Source organism: Phacochoerus africanus, chromosome 8, assembly GCF_016906955.1.
Source record: "Phacochoerus africanus isolate WHEZ1 chromosome 8, ROS_Pafr_v1, whole genome shotgun sequence".
Lineage (NCBI taxonomy): Eukaryota > Metazoa > Chordata > Mammalia > Artiodactyla > Suidae > Phacochoerus > Phacochoerus africanus.
In genome coordinates this window covers 77,232,983-77,258,298 of record NC_062551.1, presented here as the reverse complement: position 1 = coordinate 77,258,298, position 25,316 = coordinate 77,232,983, and the positions used below count along the sequence as shown (strand labels likewise).

Here is a 25,316-nt window from a genome sequence, read left to right as displayed (position 1 = left end):
ATTCCAAAGAAATCTCTCTCTCAATTTCTTCCAGATCTTCTAGATTTCTCTTGTTTTGGAAATAATCTCTGGGTGTTCTTGAAACCTGAATATGTTACTAGACAGTCTGAATACTGTCTGAAGGCAGGGAATGTTAGGGAAGAAAAAGAAACATTAGAACTCTGGAATGAATTAGCCTACTTTCCAAAGCAGCTTTTAACCCTTCTCTTCCTCAAACCGTGTCCAGGACTGCCACGTGCTGACCTTCAGCAGCTCGGGCTCTGTTTCGGATCACTTGGTTTTACACCCCCAGCTGGCAACGGGGAACTTCATCATCAAAGCCGTGTGGTTACCCGGTTCACAGACCGAGTTAGCAATTGTCACTGCAGACTTTGTCAAGGTACAATTCCAGCTCTTTGATGATGTGGTCCTAGGATGGCTTTGCTTTGAAATCCTGAATGCCTAATCTCCATTATGTGCTAGCTCCTCTTAGAAAGTAAAAATAAAAAGTCCTAACATTTTGTCGCCTTTTGCTATGTTGCTGAGCAGGAGCTTTCTCTGTGTGGGTAATACACAGTTGATTCTGATTCAGCCCCCCCCCCACGAACCAAGTGCACAGCTATTGCTGTGCTTGTAGTAGAAGGTGTTGATGTGTATCTCGCCCCTGCTCATTCCTTAGGGGGAGTAAAAAGATACTTAAATCGTCATCATATGCTCAGCGCCTAGCCCTTGCAGATGCTTGCTGAATGGAGAATGGGTGCCCTCCTCACCCTCTGCAGCTCTTTGGGTTCGCCTGTGTAATTTGGGCCTGGGGCTGGCTTAGATCCCCCGTATTTACTCTTTCTTCCTTCCATCCTGCAGATTTATGACCTGTCTATTGATGCCTTGAGTCCAACCTTCTACTTTCTCCTGCCTAGCTCAAAGATAAGAGATGTTACCTTCCTCTTCAACGAAGAGGGAAAGAACATCATTGTCATAATGTCTTCGGCTGGGTACATCTATACTCAGCTCATGGAGGAGGCCAGCAGTGCCCAGCAGGGACCCTTCTATGTCACTAACGTGTTGGAAATCAACCACGAGGACCTAAAGGTTAGAGCAGATGCGACCGTTTCCTTCTACCCAGGTTGAATTAGCTGAGCAAGTCTTCTGTTCTTTTCTCGCTTGTCTTCTTTTTACCTAATAGCTAAAGCTCTAGTCCTTTAGGACTAAATTTGAAGTTCCTCTGTTCTCATGGTACTTGTAAGATTTACCACAGGGATCTTATGCTTAGAGAGCGAGAGCCCAAAGTCGTGGTTTAAAATGACCAGCACAAGTGGGAGCGGGTGCCCAACGCAACACAAGAAATTAATGCACATGTGGTGTGTTTGTTGTGACAGGACAGTAACAGCCAGGTGGCAGGTGGCGGTGTGTCTGTCTACTACTCCCACGTGTTGCAGATGCTGTTCTTCAGCTACTGTCAAGGACGGTCGTTTGCAGCCACCATCAGTCGGACGACTCTGGAGGTGTTGCAGCTCTTCTCCATCAATATCAAGAGGTGGGAGTGCGTGGTTACCGTTGAACTTACGCATCCAACACCCAGCAGGGCCCACGTCTAGCAGGCGGGCTCTGCTTGGTGCGTCCCCCCCGCTTTTTCTAAATGGCTGCAGCTGTGGAAACAGCACCAGATCCTTTAACCCATTCTGTTGGGCCTGGGATTGAACCTGTGCCTCTTTAGGTACATGAGCTGCTGCATTTGGGTTCTTAACTCACTGTGACACAGTGGGAACACTTGCTTGGTGCCTTTAAACCAAGGAGTACCCAGTGTTGGCCGGTCGGGTGGTCTGCAGGGTTTGTCCTCCACCCTGGAGACTCCAGGCTGTGAGAGGTAGCTTGGAGGGGGTGTGACCCTGTCACTGTAGCCGGGGTAGCAAATGTGGTTTGGATTTGATTATTGGGTTTTGAGAAGGGAATGTAAGTGTCTCCTAGACACTCGTGCTGCCCACATGTCCTGTAAGTTTTCTCCTGGAGGATTTATCAGTACACAGAAAACATGTCAGTAGAGGGGGCGTGCTTGGAGTTCAGGGAGGTGGCGACCACGGACAGGTTTCCAGGTGATGGGGGTATGTGAGATGATGAGTGTTTTATTTTTCTTTCTTTCTTTTTATTTATTCATTTGTTTATTTTTGCTGCACCTGTGGCATGTGGAAGTTCCTGGGCTAGGGGCTGAACCCACACCACAGCAGTGATAATGCTGGATCCTTAACCCACGGAACCACCAAGGCACTCTATCTTCTCCTCCTTATCTGCCGTTGGAAAGCCATAGTAGTGCTTTCTCTGATCTCTATTTTGAGAATTACTTGGCTTGGGATGAAGTAAAAGGGATACCATTCATACATCACTTGATGTGCTGGAGGTTCTTAATAAGACAGTGGGTCATTAGCAGCTTCACGGCCCTATGCAGTCGACAACCTCTGGGCACACAGGGCCCACCTCTTCCCTCATACAGTGGAGCCTGGTCCTAAACCAGGACTCCTGCTGGAGGCACACACTGGGGTGATTGAGAGCACGTACGTGGCTTGAAATAAAACCGAGACTCGCGGATGGTTTGAGTCCCTGGGTAGTTATGTTGCTCTGCGAGTCCAGCCACTGGTGAGGATGGACTTTAGGTCAAGAAAAGAACCCCTAGGTGGTGATTGGCACCCTAACCGTGGCGCTTTCTGTTGTCTGCAGTTCCAATGGTGGCAGCAAGACATCTCCTGCCCTTTGCCAGTGGTCTGAGGTGATGAACCACCCTGGCTTGGTGTGTTGTGTCCAACAAACCACAGGAGTGCCACTGGTAGTGATGGTGAAGCCAGACACTTTTCTTATCCAGGAGATTAAGACTCTTCCTGCTAAAGCGAAGGTCAGTGCCCCATTCTCCCATCACTTGAATAGACTAGGAGCCTGCTCTAGCTTTCTATTTGTATGTCATGTCTCTTCCCCAGCCCTTTGGGGGGAGGCCTATAGAAGAACGTCCTCCTGGATGCCTTTTCTTTGCCTCCCTTTTGCACCCCCTCAATTAACTATGGAACCCATTGCTTCACTGCCTCTTCCTGTAGGTTCTGATCTGAAGGTGCCAGAACTCACACTCTCCTTTGGCCCCTCCTAGATCCAGGACATGGTCGCCATCAGGCACACGGCCTGCAATGAGCAGCAGCGGACAACGATGATCCTGCTGTGTGAGGATGGCAGCCTGCGCATCTACATGGCCAACGTGGAGAACACCTCCTACTGGCTTCAGCCGTCCCTGCAGCCCAGCAGTGTCATCAGCATAATGAAGCCTGTTCGAAAGCGCAAAACAGCCACCATCAGTAAGTAACTCTCCTCAGAAGATCGCTAGAGGCAGGGGAAGGGAAGCGAAGGGGACGGGAATGGCGGTCCTATCTTCCTGACGATGACTCAGGTAGACAGTGGCAGGTATCCATGAAGAAAGGGCGACCATCCTGCTTGCCTGGCTTGTAAAGGCTGAGATGCGTGCTGGCAGAAGCAGGGGCCACCAGTGTTCTCTGCCACTTGTAGAGACACAGTGTGCAAACGGCCGGCCCCTGTTGGCCTCCACTTGGGGCAGAAGTTCCTGGGTGCCCAGGAAGAATTTGTTCTTGGACCTGGTGTGAAAGCTTTCTCTCCAGCTGTAGGGACAGTGGTTTGCCTGTGGTGATGTGCAGGATGGAACTGATTGAGTAGATTCCTCTGGTTGGTTAATTTCTCACTGAGTTGTGTGGAGCCCATTGTAGGCGTCTGAGCTGGGAGTCTTGGTCCTGATGGGTCGAGGGCTCTTCGGGGAGTGAAAGCTTGAATTTAGGAGTGGGCCACTTGGGCTAAGCAAAGACCGTGGCGGGAGTCATCCCACTACCTGAAATTTGTTCTGGGTCTGTGCGAGGTAATTGTGCAGCTCATTTTCCTAAGAAGAACTAGTTTTGTTATTTACTTTAAAGAAACCAGCTCCGAGAGAGCCTGTTGTTGTTAAGTGTAACCAGTGCTGACGCCGGATTTCTTTGGCCTGTTAGCCGTGCTGTGCTTGGGGATGATGACTGCTGGCCAGCCAGCCACATGTAGGCATCTTCCTGATGCAAACATTCAGTCCTGGGTTTGCTTAGACAGGTTTAGGGCGGTGCCTGTGGGCTCAGGGCCGCAGAGGTGGTAGAGGCCACACTGACCCGTGCTCTGTGGCGATCCGGTGCTGCTCTCCACAGCAACCCGCACGTCCAGCCAGGTGACCTTCCCCATTGACTTCTTTGAACACAACCAGCAGCTGACAGACGTGGAGTTTGGTGGTAATGACCTCCTGCAGGTCTACAATGCGCAGCAGATAAAGCACCGGCTGAATTCCACTGGCATGTATGTGGCCAACACTAAGGTGAGGAGGGACCACACTGCGCTGGGTTCGGTCCCTGGGTAGAAGGATTCTCCTCCAGTGTAGTTTGGGGACACATCTCCTCTTAGAATGCGAGACTCACTGTCACTGACCCTTGATTCTAGTTTAATGGTCCCTAAATAACCGAAAATACTTCCTCCCCCGCGGAAGGGCTCCTATCCCAGTGTTACCAGCAGGGTTACTGTGCACAGTAGGGCAGCAGGAGGTGATTAGTGCTGGGAGAACGAAGTCTGAAATTGAAGGGTCTACTCCTGTCTCTTTTTTCCCACCTTTGGAAAAAAGGAAATCATTGCTGGGCAGGTAAAAGATTTCGTGTAGATCCCACATGCCATTGTCACAGGAAGGCTTGAAAGTTTGCCCCAAAGAACTTGTATTCATTCTAGGATGTGTGCCTCTCCCCCCACAGCCCGGTGGCTTCACCATCGAGATCAGTAACAACAACAGCACCATGGTGATGACAGGCATGCGGATCCAGATTGGGACCCAGGCCATCGAACGGGCCCCATCATACATCGAGATCTTCGGCAGAACCATGCAGCTTAACCTGAGCCGCTCGCGCTGGTTTGACTTCCCCTTCACCAGAGAAGAAGCCCTGCAGGCTGATAAGAAGCTGAACCTCTTCAGTGAGTCCCTAGCCCCCTGCACAGACTGTATCCTCTTCACTAGGACAGCTGACTGGGGGTGAAGCCAGTTTTCTGTGGCTCTCTGGTATTTTGGCACCCTCTGCTCTATTGATGCTGCCAACATGAAACTCTGAGCTTCATTCACAATATAAAGGAGGCCAGGAGACAGGAGGGTTGCGAGGGGCCACAATAGGGTAAACTCTGCTTCCGGGCTCAGTTCTATAGGGTTGGGTGGCCTTACTGATTGGGCAGAGAGGCGGCAGGATTAGCACAGGCATCACAAAGCTTTCTTAAGGCACAGATGAGGCCTCAGGGGAAGGCCACCGGGGGGTGTTTGGCAGTGCCTTTGAACTCTCAATGTACAAACCCCTGAGCCTTGCATCAGGCTGGCAATTCTTCTTGCCATTTACTGGCCACCTGTCATACTCTTCCTCCCAGTTGCTGTTAGCATGAATGATGGTGATCTGTGCTCTGAACAAAGGGAGCGGTCAGAGATCCCTGGGCTGGCTTGGGAGATGCAGTACCCTGATGGCACCAGAGATCCCTTCAGTGGTGTTTGCAGACTCTTCAGACTAGGAGACTCTTGCAACCTTTGGTCCGTGGAACTGTTTCTGCACACTCAGCATCTACATAAGATCAAAGTGCTGTTCAAGTCTCAGGAGATAAAGTTGCTCTGTGCCTGTGAAATCCCTGTGTCTTGCTACTTTGTCCAGACTAGTCTGGTCTTTGCTTTGGAGGAGGTGGAATTAGCCTCTTAGAAAATGTGTTTTCTGAAGGCTTCTCTTGCTTTGTTGCAGTTGGGGCCTCGGTGGATCCAGCAGGTGTCACCATGATCGATGCTGTAAAAATTTATGGCAAGACTAAGGAGCAGTTTGGCTGGCCTGATGAGCCCCCAGAAGAATTCCCTTCTGCCTCCGTCAGCAACATCTGTCCTTCCAGCCTGAACCAGAGCAATGGCACAGGAGACAGTGACTCAGCCGCCCCTACCACCACAAGTGGAACTGTCTTGGAGAGGTACCAGCACTGGCAGGGGCTGGCTTCAGTTTTCACTGTTTCTCACTCTCCCTGCGGAAATCTGTGTCGAGAGAGAGAGTGAGCCTGTCATAAGTATAGCCTGTGTTTTCCAGGATTTCGCAGGACTCCCCGCCCCTTGCCTGCACCCACCCACTCAGTGTGTCCTGAGTGTGCAGACAGAGCCTGGAGGCAGTGCTCAGGGCTCAGAGCCCTCTGACTCCCTAGTCTTCCCTGGGGGCTTCTGTCCCTTCCCTTCTCTTAATGCTCAGGTACCCTTTGGAGGAGCCAGAGGCTGCTGACCAGAAGATGCTTAAGCCAGTGTTATAGATTAGGATCCAGTCTTACTGAAATTGTAGGGGAAAATCTTCCCTATCATTCTGATTTCATCATCTTCTCATCATTCTCTGCAGCAGCTATTTAATGTGGTAATAACACTGCTGGCAAGAGGCTGTCCACGGCATCTTGTAGCAGAGTTCAGAGCCTCCAGAGGCTCCCCCCGGTGGCCTTCTTAGGCATTGCGCTTGGCTTCTTTGTGCTCAGGAGCTGCTGGTTTGCCCTGGTAGGCGCAGTAACTCAGGATGTAAGATACTCAGTTCTTACATTGTAAGTCCTAAGAATAGCCTGGCTTGGAATCACTGCCTCCCACCGGCAGCCTCCCCCACCCTCCGTTTTCTCTCTCTCTTTCTTTTTTTTCCCCCACCCTATTCTTATATTGTTTGCTTAGGATGTGTTTCCAGGTTTCTCTGAGCTTCACATTATTTTCCTTTTTTTTTTTCCTTTTGCTTCTCCCCCAAGTTCTGAAACTGAGTCCCTAACCAAGCTGGACCGGTTAGTATGCCCTCTTTCTTTTCTCTGCACGAGCGAGTGTGTGTCAGAGAGCGGTGTAACCGATGGCGTGGCTTTGCGTTAATTCCGCTTCCGTGGAAAAGTCCTCTTGCTTCTTTCTGTTCTGGTGATTGCATGGCTGCAGAGCTGTCCTGCGTCAGAGTGGAGAATGCGGAGGGTTGTGCGTGCGCGCTTGGTGTGGGCCGCTGCAGACTCTTGGCCTCCTTTCCCTCCCCCATCCCTCTCTGTTCCTTCTCCACAGCGGGTGAGAAATGGGGTGGGGGCTCTGGGTCAATAGAAAAGTTCTACCATCTGAAAAGCTGCCAGAGAGCTTGTTCCCTCCACTTGGTTTTATGCCTCAGGTCCCTCTTCCCTGACTCTTAACTGTCTTCCTCTGGCCCTTGACCTTTTCTCTCCAGCTACCTTCTCCACACCTTTCCCTCTGTCCAGAGCTTCTGTCCCCAGGGTGTTGGTCTTTTTAACTGTGCTGCATTAAACCGACAGGAGTGAGCCCTGGGGAGCAGGCTACTCGGTACCCTTCAACGCTTGGGGGTCCTACCCTTCCCCTTAGAGAAAATTGCCCGGGTTTCTCAAGGTGCTTTTCAGTACCCTTTGAATGTAGGCAGTTGGCATGCACCTGAAAATATAGTTTGGTCTCTTCCCCATACTTAGGGACGCACGGGAAGTGCCTTTGTGCATTTTCTTGGAGGTATAAGTAAGATACAACCTTAGTTTTCCCAGGGTCAGAAGATGGCTTTACCCTTCCCCTCTGCATAGCCCCTTTTGCCTCCTGATCTATGGGCACCTGAGCTTTGGGTCCCATTGCATCGAGACTGTTAAGCCTGTCTCAGTGATCCCTGCCACAGGCAGCAGAAGGAAGCATTCTTATCCTCTTTGAGGAAGAAAAGCGCTGTCTTTGAGTTACGGATTATGAACATGGCCTCAGGTTGATCTCCAAGCAGGAGCCAGGTTTCTTCTGGCCTGGAACACAGGAAAATGATATGCATGGTGCCTGTGGCAGGTCTTATTGTGCTTTGATTTTGTATTTGGCATTCATTAGCTGTCCCCCAGGTCCTCACGACTATGGTGTGCCCAGGCTAAAGCACCAGGCGGAGAGAAGGGTGGTTGTTGTACTCAAGCCAGCTTTTCTGTCTCCCTAGGCTGGTTGTGAGTTCTTTAGAAGCCCTGGAAAGCTGCTTTGCTGTTGGCCCAATCATCGAGAAGGCAAGTTACACTTTTTTTAAAGCACATGGGAGCTTTCTGAAGAAGCAGGAAGTCAGCAGAGTCATCAGAGGCCCCAAAGCCTTGCTGCTAAAGAGCATTCATAGCATAGTCTTGATTTGCAAAGATGATCCAGAGGAGTCTTCAGCTTAAGGCCGTCTGTTCTGTTTTCTGGGGACCCATATTAAGAGTGTTTTATCGAACAGGATGAGTGCTGATTAAAGAACACCGTTCTGAAAGTCATGACCTTGGACTCAATTTCTGCACCTGTATCGTGGGAGGATTGTAGTTTCCGAAATTCTTTGCTTTGCTCCTTGAAGTCCATGGAGCATAACTTACTCCTGGTGGCCAAGAAGGGAGGAGGGGGGAAGGCAGAGTGTGGACGGTTCACTCTGCATGGATTTGGTGGCGTTAGTGACAACTCCCTTGTCTTCTGCACCAGGAGAGAAACAAGAACGCAGCTCAGGAGCTCGCCACTTTGCTGCTGTCCCTGCCAGCACCTGCCAGTGTCCAGCAGCAGTCCAAGAGCCTTCTGGCAAGCCTGCACACCAGCCGCTCGGCCTATCATAGCCACAAGGTAATCGGGGTGCCTTCTGTGCAGCTGGAAGTTAGGGTACTGACAGGGTGCAAGTAAGTTGGCTTTTTGGATGTCAAGCAAGGGTAGAACAAAGCGAGGTGGGGAGAGGACGGTGCTGAGATTAGACCGACACAGTCTAAAGTTTCTCCTGAGAAATTAGTGGCTCTCACTCAAAGTGAGGACAAGCCAGTAACGGATTGCTGGTTTGCATTCATTTTTCCTGTTACTCTAATAGGATCAGCAAGATTTAAGGAAGAGGAGAGGAACGTTTGAGCGTGGGTGGCCTCTGACTGGAAGAGAGAGGGGAGGGCGGTCACTCAGGACATGAGGAGCACAGGTGTTCTTGCTCTGCAGCTGTGGCACAGCGCTAAGGGAGGGGTGCTTGCTTGTAAGGAATTTGAGTGGTTTTTGGAGAGACTGAAGGGGAAATCTGGGGAGAGAGGGTCTCAGCTATGGAAGTAAGTGGTGACTGAAGGAGTAAGTTAGGCCAGTTTCTGTAAATGGAAAAGATGACTCATTCAGATCCACAGGAAGGGGCCACCCGCCCAGATGCCTTGGCCAACCTGCTGAACCTCTCAAGGAAAGGCAGTTTGGGAAACATATCTTTGGTGTGAACCTGCAAAGAAATGCCTTCCGTAGCAAAGAGATTCAGTTCTGGAGAATTGAGTGGTTTCTAGTTTTCCTATCATACTTCGATACTGATTTCATAGCCCTTGAAGTTTACCCATGTTGGGCAGCTTTGATGATCTGTGCAGGAGTCGGTGGTCATTAACCTGTTCCCTTGAGAGGAGGCAGCCCTCCTGATGATCTGCCAGTTCCTGTCTCCCTGTTGCTTTAGTACCAGCCCTGCCTTGCCGTTGGCTCATCCTCTGTGATTCTTTTGTTGTAGGATCAGGCCTTGCTGAGCAAAGCTGTGCAGTGTCTCAACACATCCAGCAAAGAAGGCAAGGATTTGGACCCCGAGGTCTTCCAGAGGCTGGTGATCACAGCTCGGTCCATTGCCATCATGCGCCCCAACAACCTTGTCCACTTTACGGAGTCAAAGCTGCCCCAGATGGAAACAGGTGAACTTGGCCTGTGCGGCCGTGGTCGTGAAATCTGCTTGACCCATTTTCTTTACTCTCTCATCTTCCTGTTCTCACTGACCTCTGACTGACTTCATGCTCTGAGACGTGCTCTCTTGTTTTTATATCTTGTAGGGCTTTTGACATTAGAATTGTGCCATTCTTAAGTAAATACTCTTTCCAGTGCTTACCCCTTGGACTGTCCTGGAGTTTAGTTAGTGCTCAGGATATCAGATATTATCTTTCTCTGTAGTCATTACCTACCTCTTTAAGATCTTCAGGGTAAAGTGATGCTTGTGCCCTGGTTGCTTTAAACTAATGGGATCATATCTTTTGCTTTTGTGCTGTTCTTTCCCCCAGTATTTTGTTAATGTGTGTATTGGCCTTGAGTTCTCAGTGCTTGATTCTGTTTCCTCCTTCTCCTCACGCTGGCTGGTTACGAAACCTGTTTTGCCTTCATTAAATAGAGCTTATTGATGCCTTCACAGTTCTGTTATTTACATGCTCCCATATGCTGTCCTCATCCTGTTAGCCCTCTAATGCTATAATCTAGGAATCATTCTAGAAAATTTCAGATGTTCCCCTAGCTTTGTGAAGTTGAACAGTTGGGCCTGAGATGTCTGCGTCTGCTATACAATCCTGAATGCTCCCCCTTCTATTTAATTCTAACATACAATGTTTTCTGTGATATTCCTTTCCCAGACTGTTTTTTTCCTAGATGTGCCTGCTGGAGTCTAGGGATAGTTGGCATATTGATTGGGGCCCCACTTGAAACTCCCTCCCCAGGCAAGCGTCCTTGACCTGAGTTAACCTTAAAACAAATTAAATTCCGTCTTAGATTTACCGTCATTAATAATTCTTTTCTCCTGCTTAGAAGGAGCGGATGAGGGGAGAGAACCTCAAAAGCAGTTGGAGGGAGATTGCTGTAGTTTCATCACTCAGCTGGTGAACCACTTCTGGAAACTGCATGCATCCAAACCCAAGAATGCCTTCTTGGCGCCTGCCTGCCTGCCAGGTATCATGTTAAACGGGATACTTGATAGCTAGTGAAGCCTCATGTAAGTTCTGTCTTTGAACAGATTGAATTCCTCACCTTTAGCCGTCATCGTCCATCCCTTACAGAATGAATAGCTAGGAAACGGAAGTCTGTGAGATCAGTGCCTTGCTCCTGGTAGAGGAATTTAGCAGTGTAGCAGAGAAGTGGGGGCTTCTTCTATCTCTGCATGTTGGGTTGAATATTTCACATAAAGACGTGTGCATGCATGCATGTGTGTGCCCTTTATGGTTTTTATAATTGTTTGAAAGAATCTTTGAAAGTTTAATTCAAAGCCAGTTACAAAGGTAGAAGTTCAGAGTCATCCTAGAGAATTATTTCTAGGCTGCTGTTACCTTTGTATCTAACTTCTCACTCTGTCCACAACTCGGGTGAGAGAGTCAGTGTCTGAACAGTGATCTAAAAAAATAGAAGGACCCCTGGTGCTCATGTGTGTTTGGAGGTTGCTTGGGCAGTAAATCCAAGAGGATTGCTGAGGTCATCTTTATCACCTAAGGTCTGGGGAGAGTGGCGGACATTTAGACTCTGCCTACCTCTTCACATTTATTTCTGTGATGCAGGATATCTGAAAGGCTTTTGAGGACAGTTGGGGAGATTTAGGAGACTGTTAATAAAACCAATCATGAATAATGCTGACAGCCTACATTATACGTGTACCGTGTTTTTGTTTGTTCACGTTTCTGTTTGTCATTTTCTTGTTAGCTTGATCTTTATGTGGGCATGAGAATTCGTTCTTTTGTCTCAGACTCTCAAGTAGTTAGAAGTTTTTCCACCATATTTTTCTCTTCTGCAGGCCTAACTCATATTGAAGCTACCGTCAATGCTCTGGTAGATATTATCCACGGCTACTGTACCTGTGAGCTGGACTGTATTAATACAGCGTCCAAGATCTACATGCAGATGCTCTTGTGTCCTGTACGTATCATTGTAAGCCCAGATAATCCTGACCAGCCTGGAAATGTCTGGAAACAAATTTTTTTTTTTATAAGATTGATAACTAATGAAATAAAACAGACTTAAGGGAAGTAATGGGACGGACGTAAGAATTTGAGTGTCAATGAAAGCCTTAACATCCTAGTCATTCCACAGAAGAGAAAAGTTTGAAAAGGGAATGGACTTGGTTTGTATTGTCCAGAGAATATGCTGTGGTTGCGTCGCGGTTCTGAGTGAGCGTGCATTCGACGGGTATGTGAATGAACACCGTCGAGGTCTGTTTCCAGTGACCCTGGCACGGAAGCCAGTGTTAGAAGTGCTGATTTTAGCACAGAGCTGCGGTGAGCCCTGTCATCTGGTGAAAAGCCAGAACTGTTTGTAGAGAGCCAAAGTGACTTCAGGGCCAAACGGGCTGCGAGTGTCTTGCCAGGAACTGAGATACAAGAGAGTAGGAAGTGGGTCTCACAGATGCTGGGTCAGGAAATGGTCTTAACTTCTGACCTTAGTCAGCAGGCTTGCAGGTGAGAGTGGGCAGCTCTTCCACGTGTCCGTAAGTGATTGTCCAAGACGGGAAGGTGTATGTAGACAGTTGCAGGAGTGATATCAAGCCTAAGGATGATGATTTCCCTTTCAACCTCAGGATCCTGCTGTGAGCTTCTCCTGTAAACAAGCTCTAATCCGCGTCTTAAGGCCGAGGAACAAGCGGAGACATGTGACATTGCCCTCCTCCCCTCGAAGCAACACTCCAATGGGTAATGTGAGGTCTGGGTTTCGGCTTGTGCGAGTGTGCTGGGCTGAGGGACCAGGGCAGTATGCGCCAGGGCGTGCTGCCCATGTTGACCAAGGCCCTGGAGACTTCCATTTCTGGAGCCGTGGTTTTACTCTACCTCATTCCAAAAAGAATTTAAGGTGGTATATAAAAATGCATATAGAAAACAGAGTAAAAATAAGGAAAATCAAAGCTGGAGAAAATAAAGGTACAAGAGTAAAATCAAGTCAAGGATACGAAAAATCTACATCGCAAAATCCTGCATGATTGTTAGGTGAAAATCTTATATCTGGCTGAAAACTTCTTAAGAGCCATGGCAAAAATAAAATGAGAACAGTTCTGAGTTCCCGTCGTGGCTCAGCAGTTAACAAACCCAACTAGCATCTGTGAGGATGTGGGTTTGATCTCTGGCCTCACTCAGTGGGTTAAGGATCCCGAGTTGCAGCGAGCTTTGGTAAAGGTTGCATATACGGCTCAGATCCAGCACTGCTTTAGCTGTGGTGTAGGCCGGCAGCTTCAGCTCCGATTAGACCCTGGGAACCTCCGTATGCCATGGGCGCAGCCCTAAAAAAAAAAAAAAAAAGAAAGAAACCAACCAAAAAAAAGACAGTAAAATAAAATAACAGTTCAAAAATCATAGTAACTAAAGAAAAAACCACCAATTTTCAGGAAATGAAAAATTTCCTGGCATGAGAGCTCTTAGATTAAGGGTCCATCTTGTTGCCTAAGGGGCAGCATCCTTGGTGGACTTATCTCCAGTAAGATTGACAGCAAATTTCACAGGAAATTTCCTTCTTGATACACTTGAACACAAGGCAAAGACCTAACATTTCACATTTTGGTAAAATGTATAAAAGAAAATTGTTAGTAAAATATTTTCCAGTCTGAAAAATATTTCTTGATACTGTCTTGAAAGTCTAGTGTGTCCTGTACACTAACGTCACCTTTCCGTTTGGACCAGCCGAGTTGTAACTAGTGGCTGTGACCGCAATGGGATACAGTGCAGGTCTGGAGGGGGTGTGCAGCTTCATGACCCTCAGTCTTTGACTTTGATTCATCTTCATTGTGCTTTTGATGAGTCAGGCAACAGATTGTGCATCTTCTGTCTGTGGAGAAGCTGGAGTCCAGTTAGTTTATGTTTGTGAGTAAGGCCAGATCCACGTGCTTTTTCAGCCCGTTGAGTGCAAGGCAAGGTCTCCATCCTGTTGGGACAATTAGGAATCTAACCTGGGCTTCTCCCTTCTTAGAAGGCCTGTCCCCATCACACAGAAGCTAGTCTGGGCAGGACCGCAGTGCTGTCCTCGGTTTCCATTTGATGGCTTCCCATTTCACTTCTGGTTCTTCTCATAATGATTCTGTAGTCTGAAAATCTCACCAACCCAGTTGTTTTGGGGAAAAAAATAGTAAAATCATGCTCCAGGCTGCCAGGACAGATGGCAGTTAAACATCTCGATTGTATTATTTTCCCTGTCTTGCCCAAGGTCTCCTGAGGGTTGGTGGGGGCTCATGGGGCCTGCTGGTCTTAGAGGTTTCTCTGCTTTATGGAATCCAAGGGTTTTTTGGTTTTGTTTTCCTTCATCATCTGGAAAAATCTTTTCCTAAGTGGGGCAAGCTGTCACTGCCAACCCCACCTTCCCAGATCTTGCTAGGCCCAGAAAACAAGAGAGCAAGGCCAGGCATGACCCCTGGGCACTGACCCTCTCCAGCACAGGGAGCGAGCCGGAAGCTTGTCTTGGTTTTTCTTTGCTGTATAGTTTATCTTACCACATGCCGGGGAGGGCGAGCAAGCACCTTCAGGTGACTGGGGTTTCTTTGACTCAGGAGACAAGGATGATGATGACGATGATGATGCAGATGAGAAAATGCAGTCATCAGGGATCCCGAATGGTGGTCACATCCGTCAGGAAAGCCAGGAACAGAGTGAGGTGGACCACGGAGATTTTGAGATGGTGGTGAGTCTCCCGCTGCAGGAGAGGGGAGGAGCCTCAGAACTCCCCTCCGGCTCTTACTCTGTGGACCTCTGCAGAGCTGCTGTTTACCCTGGGATGCTGACGGAGCTTTCTCTCTGCAGTCTGAGTCGATGGTCCTGGAGACAGCTGAGAATGTCAACAATGGCAACCCCTCCCCCCTGGAGGCCCTGCTGGCAGGCGCAGAGGGCTTCCCCCCCATGCTGGACATCCCGCCTGATGCAGATGACGAGACCATGGTGGAACTCGCCATTGCCCTGAGCCTGCAGCAGGACCAACAAGGTAGAAGGCCACGCCAGCACACAGCGGCCCATTGGCCTTGCACAGGAAAGAGGGTTTGGCAGTTACTGATATCCAGCTGACGTAGCTTGTCCCCAGATTGGGGGAGAGGTCGATCTGGGTGAGAGCTGCTCAGAGATACAGGTGGAGAGTGAGAGGGACGGTGCTGGAGTTTAGTCTGGGAGCCAATCTCCCAGTTTCTGTTAGTTTGGTGTTTTGGATTATCTCCTCCCAGATCTGTTAGATTCCTCCAGCTTGTGTCCTGCCTGAGCTGAAGGAAGCCTTCCACCACCTCTGTAGTGGAATTTGGGGGGTGGACAGCAGTGGCTGTTGAGTAACTTCCTCTAGGCCAGAGGAGGTCACATGCTGGTGAGTTTAGACTCCTGAGGGCGGCAGGTGGCCAGAGCAGTGTTGTGGATGGGGTCTGGAGGGGATGTTGTGCTCACTCTCCACTTGTTTCCCAGGCAGCAGCAGCAGTGCCCTGGGCCTGCAGAGCCTGGGGCTGTCCGGCCAGGCACCCAGCTCTTCCTCTCTGGACGCAGGAACCCTCTCTGACACCACAGCATCAGGTAACTGTCCACAGCGAGGAGCACGGCTCAGGGCCCCAGGACCCTCAGGCCATGTTTCCGATGCTGTGAGAGTGTAATGGGCAGCTGCTTTGACAGGCCATTCTGGACTTCCTGCTTCTGCCTTTGCTTTAGAAATGCGGGTGTGGAAGGCATAGTGATGCAGCTTGGCCTAGGCGCTCTTGGCTCCGCTTCCCTACACCGTGCATGCTGCCTGGCTTCAGCTAAAAGTCCCCACGGAAAGGCCAAGGGAGCGGCTTGCGGGTTGTTCAGCTTTAGGGCTTAAGTCTCAGCTTTCCGGGTTCTTCACCAGGGTTCTAAAGTTTTAGACAGTATCAAAAGGGAGACAGAGAGCTCATAGCTTTTAACTTTTTTCTCTTCATTTGTAAATAAAAGTGAAGCTGCCAGAAGCAGAGTTCTTCGGGTCAGCGTGGTTGTCAGGATCCGAGCTTGGGAGGGAGGGCTTTTGTGGACAGTTCAAATGCATAGGAAGTCTTCAGCCTTCACTCCCAATCTCTTTCCTAATCTGATAGAAAAAAAAGAAATGTCCTGGGTGGGGAGTTGGACCACGTAGAAGAGACCGGAACATCCAACGGTTTGCCAGGAAATCAGCCGTTGAGTAATTTAAGGGTTAATTTAGAGTTTTCAGGCTGACGCTTCCCTGTATTTGTTTCTTTTTTCTTTCTTTTGTGTTTTGGGCGTTTTGTCCTAGATAAGAAAGGGAGAAATTGGCTGTCCCCTCTCACCTGCTGCCATGGCTTGTTGCTTTCCTTAGGCCTCTTTAGTTGCCGTCATTTCCGGCTTGGAGTTGCGCTGTGCTGGTTGTGTTCCTCATGTGCTCTGTGGCTGTCTTGGCTTTCTTCCTCCATGTATCTCATCCAGCATTATCCTCCTGTCTCAGCTCAGCCCTGATTCCGGATGCTGTGGCTGTCTCTGGGGAATTTCCTTGCTTTATTATTAGCATTTGATGAGGATGATTAGGAAATGTGGAATTTCCCACTGAGCTCCCCTCTGGACCACTTGTTTGAAAAAAAACAAATAGGGTTGATTCAGGAGCTCATGATAAGTGATTTCTTAGCATAAGTATAAATTGATTGCAAAACAACTCATTAAAATTCAGAGTCTATGCTTTTGAATGGTGATGGCTAGTTTCCGACCTCAGCAGGTGTCAGTAACACCTAGACTTTGGTGTTTTAGCTAGAAAACTGAGTGTCCATGTCACAGATTCTTCTAGAATCTCTGCACTCTTTTACTTGCACTGTAATGTAACAGCGAAGGAAATGCCCAGTGAACTGGGTTTTCACTTCTGTCTAAGTACTGTTTGCAATGCACCGTGTATAGTGTTTGTTCCTGTTAGTGATTAACCAGCAAAGCAGATCTTTCCCTTTTTCCTTTGATGACAGGTTGTATAAACTGCATTGTGTCCTCTGCACATATGTGGTTTGATGCTTTCGCCCCAAGGAGGGGTTTTTTACCTGTAACAGCTCTCGTTACTCTCTCAGCTCCAGCCTCAGACGACGAGGGCAGCACAGCAGCAACCGATGGTTCCACCCTTCGGACCTCTCCTGCTGACCATGGTGGGAGTGTGGGCTCGGAGAGCGGGGGCAGTGCAGTGGACTCAGTGGCTGGCGAGCACAGTGGTAATGTGGCTGGGGGTCTTGGTCTGCCTGGGCAGAGGTGGGGACAAAGTAGAAGTGCCTGCCCTGGGTCCTGGGGTTGGGTGCAGGAAAGGGAAATTTAATTATCTGTCAGTGGAAGAAATGGCCTATATCATCCTAAATCATGATTAATCTAAAATAATTATGATGTGACTTTGAAATCAGTCATTCTGTGGTTTTTGCTCCGTTTATTAGGGGAAGAGAATCGGGGCAAGCCTGTTGTTAATGATCTGGTGTATTGATACAGCAGGCCAGCTATACTAGCTGGTGGGGGCGGGGCTCTGGAATCAGGAAGCGCGACATAGCCGTTTTCACTTGATCTTATAAGTCAGTCTCTGCTTAAAGAATTAGGTATGAAAATTTTTTATGGAAAAGATAAAAGTAGCTGATAATTTCTGGATTCCCAAATGAGTATATGTTTGCTCTGGAATACAAGATGGAAATTTACCAGCAGCTGAGATTAAGCTGTATTCTTGAGGGTGGATCTTCTGTTCCATGGGTGTCCAGGGAGTCATTTAGTCATTTCGTGCTCTGAGGCCAAGATTGTGAATTCCGTCCTTCTTGAGCTTCACACAGAAGAAGGAGTTTTCTGAAGCTGCCACCAGTCATCACGTGACTGTTGCTGATTTCAGAATGCAATGGATTCCACTCCGCTTTGGGAGTGGATTTGCATTTTTTTAAAAGATTTTTACTTTTTCTGTCATAGTTGGTTTACAATGATTTGCACTTTTTAAACCTTTTCCTTCTAGTATCTGGCCGGAGCAGTGCTTATGGTGATGCTACAGCTGAAGGGCATCCGGCTGGCCCAGGAAGTGTCAGTTCAAGCACTGGCGCCATCAGCACCACCACGGGACATCAGGAAGGAGATGGCTCCGAGGGAGAAGGAGAAGGGGAAGGGGAAGGAGATGTCCACGCTAGCAACAGGTCAGGGCTGACCACTTGCAGTCAAGAGGCTTTCCTGTGGGAGGTGGGTCAGGAATAGCATGGTGGATCAGTTGCAGGAGGTGGGGTGGAGATAATAGATAATTTCTTTAGAAATGCAAAGGTAATAAACTCATGAAACAGTTTAAAAGTCCTAGGGACTGTTCTAGGTTTATCTTCCTGGTCCTGATTAGAATGTCATCAAATCAGTTGCAGAAAGAATAGAAAGTGGTTTTTCTCTTAAGTTCCCCCTCTATCCCCTAGTAACTAAAGTGACTGTTTTTTCCTTATTCAAATCTTGTCTTGTTTCATCATTACTCATACCCACAAACTCATTTTGTAGTGTTCTCTTTATAAATGGCATTGTCCTAGGATCAATAGTGGCAGTTATTAAGTAAATATTAGAAATAGCTTCTTCTTCAGTGTGTTTTTAGGTAGTAGAAAAATAAGATGGAAAATACATGTTTATGTCTAGACGTACCAGCGGTGGGGCATTTGGCAAATTGAAAATAACCCGTAAGATCCTAATCTAGCCCCCTTAAGAAATTCTGGTGGGAGTTTCCTGGTGGCCTAGCAGTTCAGAATTTGGTGGTGGTGCTGCTGTGGCTGGGAATTTCTCTACGCTCTGGGCATGGCCGAAAAAAACATTCTGGTGGGGAGTTCCCGTCGTGGCGCAGTGGTTAACGAATCTGACTAGGAACCATGAGGTTGCCCTTGCTCAGTGGGTTAACGATCCGGCGTTGCCGTGAGCTGTGGTGTAGGTTGCAGACGCGGCTCGGATCCCGTGTTGCTGTGGCTCTGGCGTAGGCTGGTGGCTACAGCTCCGATTCGACCCCTAGCCTGGGAACCTCCATATGCTGCGGGAGCAGCCCAAAGAAATAGCAAAAAGACAAAAAAAAAAAAAAAAAGATAACAGTTGTCTTCAAATTGATATAGGTTCAGTTTAATCCCAGTCAGAAATCTCAGCTGATTTTATATATGTGGCAAAATTGACAAGTGGATATGAAAATTTATTTGGAATAGCAAAAAAACTAATATTAGCCAAGGCAGTATTGAAAAAAATCCACAAAATTAGAGGACTACACAACTGTAGCTTATTATAAAGGTATGTTAAGAGTACAAGGATAGACAAAATAATGAAACAGGAGTTTCCATCGTGGCGCATCAGAAATGAATCTGACTAGTACCATGAGGATGCTGGTTCGATCCCCTGGGTTGGGGATCTGGCATTGCCGTGAACTGTGGTATAGGTCGCAGACACGGCTCCAATCCTGCATTGCTGTGGCTGTGGCATAGGCTGGCAGCAGTAGCTCTGATTCAAGCCCTAGCCGGGGAACTTGCTCATGCTACAGGTAGGGCCCTAAACAACAGCAAAAAAAAAAAAAAATGAATGAAAGTGATAAGTTCAGAAATGGACATACATGGTCGCTTGATTTATGACAAAAGTGACTCTTCTGTGCAGTGGAGGAAAGGATAGTCTTCTTACTAAATGGCAGTGAGTCAGTTGGATATTAATATAGAGTAAATGTGTCTTGACCTGATCATACACAAACATCACTTGCTCCACACATTTAAACACAAAAGGTAAACCTTACTGGTTTTAGAAGACAAGATATTTTCATAAATCAGGGTTGGCAAAAATTTCTGAAATGGGGAGTTCTTTTGTAGTGCAGTGGGTTAATGATCTGGTGTTGCCACTGCAGCAGCTTGAGTCACTGCTGTGGCACAGGTATGATCCCTGGCCCAGGAATTTTCTCATGCTTCAGGCACAGCCAAAAAAAATAAAGAGGTCGCAAAAAATATTTACCCCTTAAAAAGGAAAAAAAAAATAGATGAGACTATATTTCAGCGACTCATTCTTTGTTCCCTCCTTTTATTTTGGTGTCAAGATTTGAATCAGCTAATTTTTCTAATAGGCTCCTGAGTGGAGAAAAGTGGTATGGGAGGAAGTGATATGTTTCTTTTTACTTTTAAGCTCAAAGTTTTGCCTTCTGTGGGTTTTTGGGGGTTTTTTTTGTTTTTTTGTTTTTTTTGTTTTTTTTTTTTTTTTTTTTTAATGAGGTTCTCAGAAAAGGCATTCCTCACTTTGGGTAGATTCTGGGCCATTTTTGAGGTCCTTGCAACCAGACACCCAAGTTACCTTCAGAGCATCATGGCTGTCAAGTTTTCAGATGCCCTAAAGTCAGTCTTGGGTCCCTGCTTATCCCTTTGGATTTCTGTCTTCACTCATTTTCTGGCCTAAATAATTTCTTAATTGCTGGAGAGCTCATTATTGCCTTTATTTTATTGCCTTGTATTCAGTGATCTTTCTAAACTTACTTAAATTCTAATTATTGGTTTGGTAATTAGATTAATTCTGATCAAAGATTCTGCATGAACAGTCTTATCTTCCATAAATCATGACATTTCACTCTTTTCTCTCCAATCTTTATTGCCTTTTCTTGCCTTATTGTATCGGATAAGATGGAAGTGGTTGATAGTGATGGAAATCCTTATCTCATTCCCAGACACAAGGAAAAAGGTTTAATATTTTACCATTAAGTATGCTGTTAACTGATTTTCTATGGAGAGTTTTTTTATAGATTCTTTATCAAATTAAGTTTTGTTCCCAGTTTGCTGGGAGGTGTTATATCTTTTTGGTGGACTGCACCTGTGGCATGTGGAAGTTCCCGGGGCAGGGATTGAACCTGCGCCATAGCAACAACCTAAGCTGCTGCAATGACAATGCTGGATCCTTAACCCACTGAGCCACACAAGAACTCCAAAATGTTTTATCTTGAATTAGTTTTTAAAGCTTTTCAGTTGTTTCTGTTGCACTTGGTTGATTATGTCTTTCTCCTGTGTTCTTTTTAAGGTTGTCAATTACATTAATTGCTGTTTTCCATGATTAAACAACCCTTCTGGGAACACCTGATCATGATATCATATGCTTTATATCCCAGGATTTGGTTTGCTGATATTTTACTTAGGCCTGTAATTTTTCTTCTTTGAAATATCCTTGTCAGGTGTCAATATTCGTGTTATTCTGGCCTCATAAAGTAAGTAAGGACATGTTTCCCCTTTCTTCATTCTCTAGAAGAGTTGTCTAAGATTGGTAGTACTTTGCAAAGTCTTGGAAAAATTTAACTGTGAAGTCATCTGGGTTTAGATTTTCTTTAAGGGAAGGTTTTAAACTATAGATTCATGCTTTACATTATAGAATTATTTCTATTTCTTCATGTGTCAATTTTGGTATGTTGTGCTTTTCAAGGAAGTTTTTCATTTTAACCTGTCAGCTTTATTGTTCATTACTTATTTTAATTGTTCATTATTTGTTTTATCATCCTTTTAATGTCTTTAGATCTGTAGTGATACTATACCTTTTTTCATTTCTAGTATTATTAATTTTTTCCCCCTTTTGGGGAAAAAAGTCAGTATCAACTTTATTTACAAAAAACAACTTTTGACATTGATTTTTTTTTGTGTCATATGCCTGCTTTCTATTTCATTTCCACTCTTTATTATTTCCTTTCCCTTACTAAAATTTTTGTTTTAATACCTTATTTTTGGGGGGATTTAACTTCTCATTAGAAAAAGAAGCTTCATAAAATGGAAGTTTAAGTTGTTGATTTTAAGCCTTTTTTTTTTTTTTTAAAGATACAAATTTGAAGCCTCTATAAAATTCCTTTTAAAAGGAGTTCCTATTGTGGCTCAGTAGAAACAAACATTAGTAGTATCCATGAGGATTTGGATTCATTCCCTGGCCCCACTGGATGAGCTGTGGTGTAGGTCGCAGACGCAGCTCAGATCTGGCCTGGCTGTGGCGTAGGCCCAAAGCTCTAGCTCTTATTCAGCCCCCAGCCTGGGATCTTCCATGCTGCAGATGCGGCCCTTAAAAAAGAAAAAAAAAAATCCCTTTAAACCTTGCTTAGGCCAGAGCCCACATATTTTGATGTGTTGTATTTTCATTGATGTTCAGTTCAAAATGTTTTCTAGCTTCTGTTGTAATTTAGTCTTTGGCTCATGGGATATTTAGAGATATGTTGCCAACTTTACAAACATTTGGGGATTTTGTTATTTTTCTGTTACTGATTTATAATTTAATTTACTATGGTTGGGGAACATACTCTGTGATTTGGATCCTTTGAAATTTCTTGAGACTCACATTATTTCTAAAATGATGTTATATCCTTTTTGGGATTTTTCCGTTGTTTTTAGCTGGAGGGTCAATTTAGGTAACCTAGCTATATTGCTAATGGAATTCTCTAAAGTTGTTTTAAGTTAACTTTATTTCTTAGGAATATGTTAATTAAACAACTATTAAGTGTTTTATTGTTTTAAATAATATAATTGAATTGGTTTTAAGTTACAAGAGGAGGAAATTACAATTTTTGGTACACCATTTTGTTTTGGGTTTTTTTTGCTTAAGTTTCAAGAGTACTGCTGTCTTAGAGTTCCCACTGTGGCTCATCGGGAACAAATCTGACTAGCATCCATGAGGACACATGGCCTCGTTCAGTGGGTTAAGGATCCAGCGTTGCCGTGAGCTATGGTGTAGGTTGCAGATGCAGCTCAGATCCTGCGTTGCTGTGGCTGGGGTTAGGCTGGCGGATACAGCTCTGACTGGACCCCTAGCCTGGCAACCTCCATATGCTTCGGGTACAGCTCTCAAAAGTAGGGGGGCGGAAAAAGGGTACTACTATCTTAAGAGTTTGAAAAGTCAGTAATCTGGCGTGATCTTGGTCCAGGTCCAGACTCTTCATTACATTGACTTTTTCCTTTCTGTGTATATTCACATGCTCATTATCCAAATCTGAAGATTTTCATCCATCTCAAAACCTGTTATCTTTTATCCTAGAAGTATTGCTAATGTCTTGTCTTTCGGTCACTTGTACCTAATCCTGTTCCTGAGCAATTTCATTCATTTGTAGTCTGTACGTAGCTGGGCTAATTATTTGAAGATGCATGGATGGGCTTTTATGTAGTACTGTATGGTGAAGGTTGTTCTGGTCATTCTTTTGAGTTCTTTTTATTTTATTTTATTATTATTTTTTTTGGTCTTTTTGTTATTTCTTGGGCCGCTCCCACGGCATATGGAAGTTCCCAGGCTAGGGGTCGAATCAGAACTGTAGCCGCCGGCCTATGCCAGAGCCACAGCAATGCGGGATCCGAGCCGTGTCTGCAACCTACACCACAGCTCACGGCAATGCCGGATCCTTAACCCACTGAGCAAGGGCAGGGACCGAACCCGCAACCTCATGGTTCCTAGTCGGATTTGTTAACCACTGCGCCACGACGGGAACTCCGAGTTCTTTTTAAAATGATTGTCACTTATTACTCAAGACTCTATTTTCACTCAGAATTTTATTATTTTGAAAATATTCTAGATACGCACTAGGATATGTAATACGTGGAAATCAAACTTAAAAAAATGCATATGCATATGGTTTCTTGCACACAGCCCGTAAAGTAAAATGAAGCAAAAGCAGTTTATTAATTACAAGAGTGAATCCATTAATTGGTTCAGCAAATGGATTGTTAATCTGTGTTAGATGAGAGTGCCAACCAACTTGTTGACAAGACCCTAGCTACTTAATTTGCATAGTGGTTCTCTTGAATGAGCATATTCATTCGAGATCCAGAGGCACACATTTGCTATGAAGTCCAGGTGTATGTCTGCAGATGCAGAAGGCGAGATAGTAGCCAACTGTGTATATGGGAGAACTCATGGTTCTAGTATGGATGTTGAAGTTGAATTTTACACTGGCAAAGCTGATAGAAAAGGTGTGAGAGGGTGAAGCAGTGGCCGGCCTTCCTGAGGATTGGGAAACAAGAAGAAAGGGCTGGGGCACCATGCAGCTGGATGATATAAAATTTGTAGATGGAAGAATTCCAGAAAATAATGCCCAGAGGAGGTAGAATAGGGCCATGTGTCAGGAAAAGCCGTAGAGCTTACTATGGAAGGTTTGATTTTATTACTGAGAACAACTGGGACCGGATTGCTTGAGAAATATTTTAAGTTTCCTCTAATAAGTTTTCAGGGCCATCAGTTATATCTTGGAATAGTTTTGCTCCCCTTCAGCAGAGAGAGATTTTTCCTTCCATTTTCCTTCCTCCAAAGGCATTTCTCACATCTTTTTAAATGCTAGGATTATTCCTAAGAAGTAGGTTCCTTATTTAACCTTGATGGCAGGAGGAAAGAACTATGTTCAGCTGTTTAGTGTTCGTGTATTAGCTCATGTTTCACGTTTCCCTTGGCCTTTCAGGCTGCACATGGTCCGTCTGATGCTGCTGGAGAGACTACTGCAGACCTTGCCCCAGTTACGAAATGTTGGCGGTGTCCGGGCCATCCCATACATGCAGGTATCCCTCGGTTCACCTGGGTCTATCTCATCATAGTTGGACCATCCTTTGGCATGATCAGAGCTCTCCTCCAGGGGCTCTGTAAAGCCTTGTTTGGTATTAGGTTATAGAATAATGACATGTCATTTTGAATTGCAAGTAACAGCCCTGCATTTTGTAGATGAGAAGCCCAAGGATCAGAGAAATAAAATAAACAGTGTCAGTCTGCAGCCATCCAGCTAGTTACTGACAGAGCCAGGAACAAAAGTCTGCACCAGAGATTCTTAGTATATAATAACTCCCTATTAATATTGGTGTTAGAGTGTGGTCTGGAGGCTATGCTCCCACTAGTTGCCTTTCTCTTAGGCAAAATTGTTCTTTATTTAGCACAGCACAGTGCTGTATCTTAAGCCACTTTTGTTGGATATAATGTGTAGGTTAGTTAGTTTTGCAGACTTTTTGCAGAACATTTTCTGTGATGCCAAGGGTGGCATCTACCAAAACTGGACTCTTCTGCCTCTGGACACTTCAACTTTGATTACCTTGAAACTTAGAACCTTTTCGTGGATTTAGTTACATGATTGACAGAGAAGTTAGGAAGCCCAAGGGTTCTTTGGAAACCTCTTTGTTTAGTGTTGTTGCTCTTCGGGGAACTGGCTTTCATGTTTTATCTCTCTGCTGACTTCCAGGTCATTCTGATGCTTACTACAGATCTGGATGGGGAAGATGAGAAGGACAAGGGTGCCCTGGACAACCTGCTGTCCCAGCTTATTGCTGAACTGGGCATGGATAAGAAGGTGAAATTTGAGTCACACTGTGTGATAAGCAGGGATTGGCGAGACGAGTTTTCAGTTTTTCATTCCTCTTTTAAAGCAACTTCACCTAGTTTCAGGGGGTGACCCCTGAGGACTGCAGTCTTATTGATTCGTCAAAGATGTTTTGGTGCCTACTTTGGCCCAGACATACTTTTGGATCTGGCTGTGCATGCGTCCCTGTCCTCATGGACCTTTTGTAGCTGTTCAAGGTGTAAACAGCAAATTGGTTGTTTGTCTCTTACCATGGCTTTCTGGCTGTGTCAGGCTCTGGATCATCCAGGGACGCTAGGGCCTGCTTAGTCTCTGATTCCATGGGAGGAATAGTTAGCATCAGTGG

General features: G+C 46.1%; 1 protein-coding gene across 1 annotated transcript in view; it reads left to right on the top strand.

Moving 5' to 3' along the window:
* UBR4 (ubiquitin protein ligase E3 component n-recognin 4) overlaps positions 1-25,316 on the top strand; it is a 138,010-nt gene that overhangs the window by 54,670 nt on the left and 58,024 nt on the right. Inside the window, 21 exon segments of the mRNA XM_047792179.1 lie at positions 227-379; positions 841-1,068; positions 1,356-1,513; positions 2,689-2,860; positions 3,107-3,308; positions 4,191-4,354; positions 4,779-4,995; positions 5,793-6,009; positions 7,995-8,058; positions 8,498-8,632; positions 9,522-9,696; positions 10,571-10,711; positions 11,544-11,665; positions 12,324-12,435; positions 14,274-14,404; positions 14,524-14,701; positions 15,163-15,267; positions 16,767-16,904; positions 17,672-17,846; positions 24,089-24,185; positions 24,854-24,961. Coding sequence (XP_047648135.1) covers positions 227-379; positions 841-1,068; positions 1,356-1,513; positions 2,689-2,860; positions 3,107-3,308; positions 4,191-4,354; positions 4,779-4,995; positions 5,793-6,009; positions 7,995-8,058; positions 8,498-8,632; positions 9,522-9,696; positions 10,571-10,711; positions 11,544-11,665; positions 12,324-12,435; positions 14,274-14,404; positions 14,524-14,701; positions 15,163-15,267; positions 16,767-16,904; positions 17,672-17,846; positions 24,089-24,185; positions 24,854-24,961 — 3,192 coding nt within the window.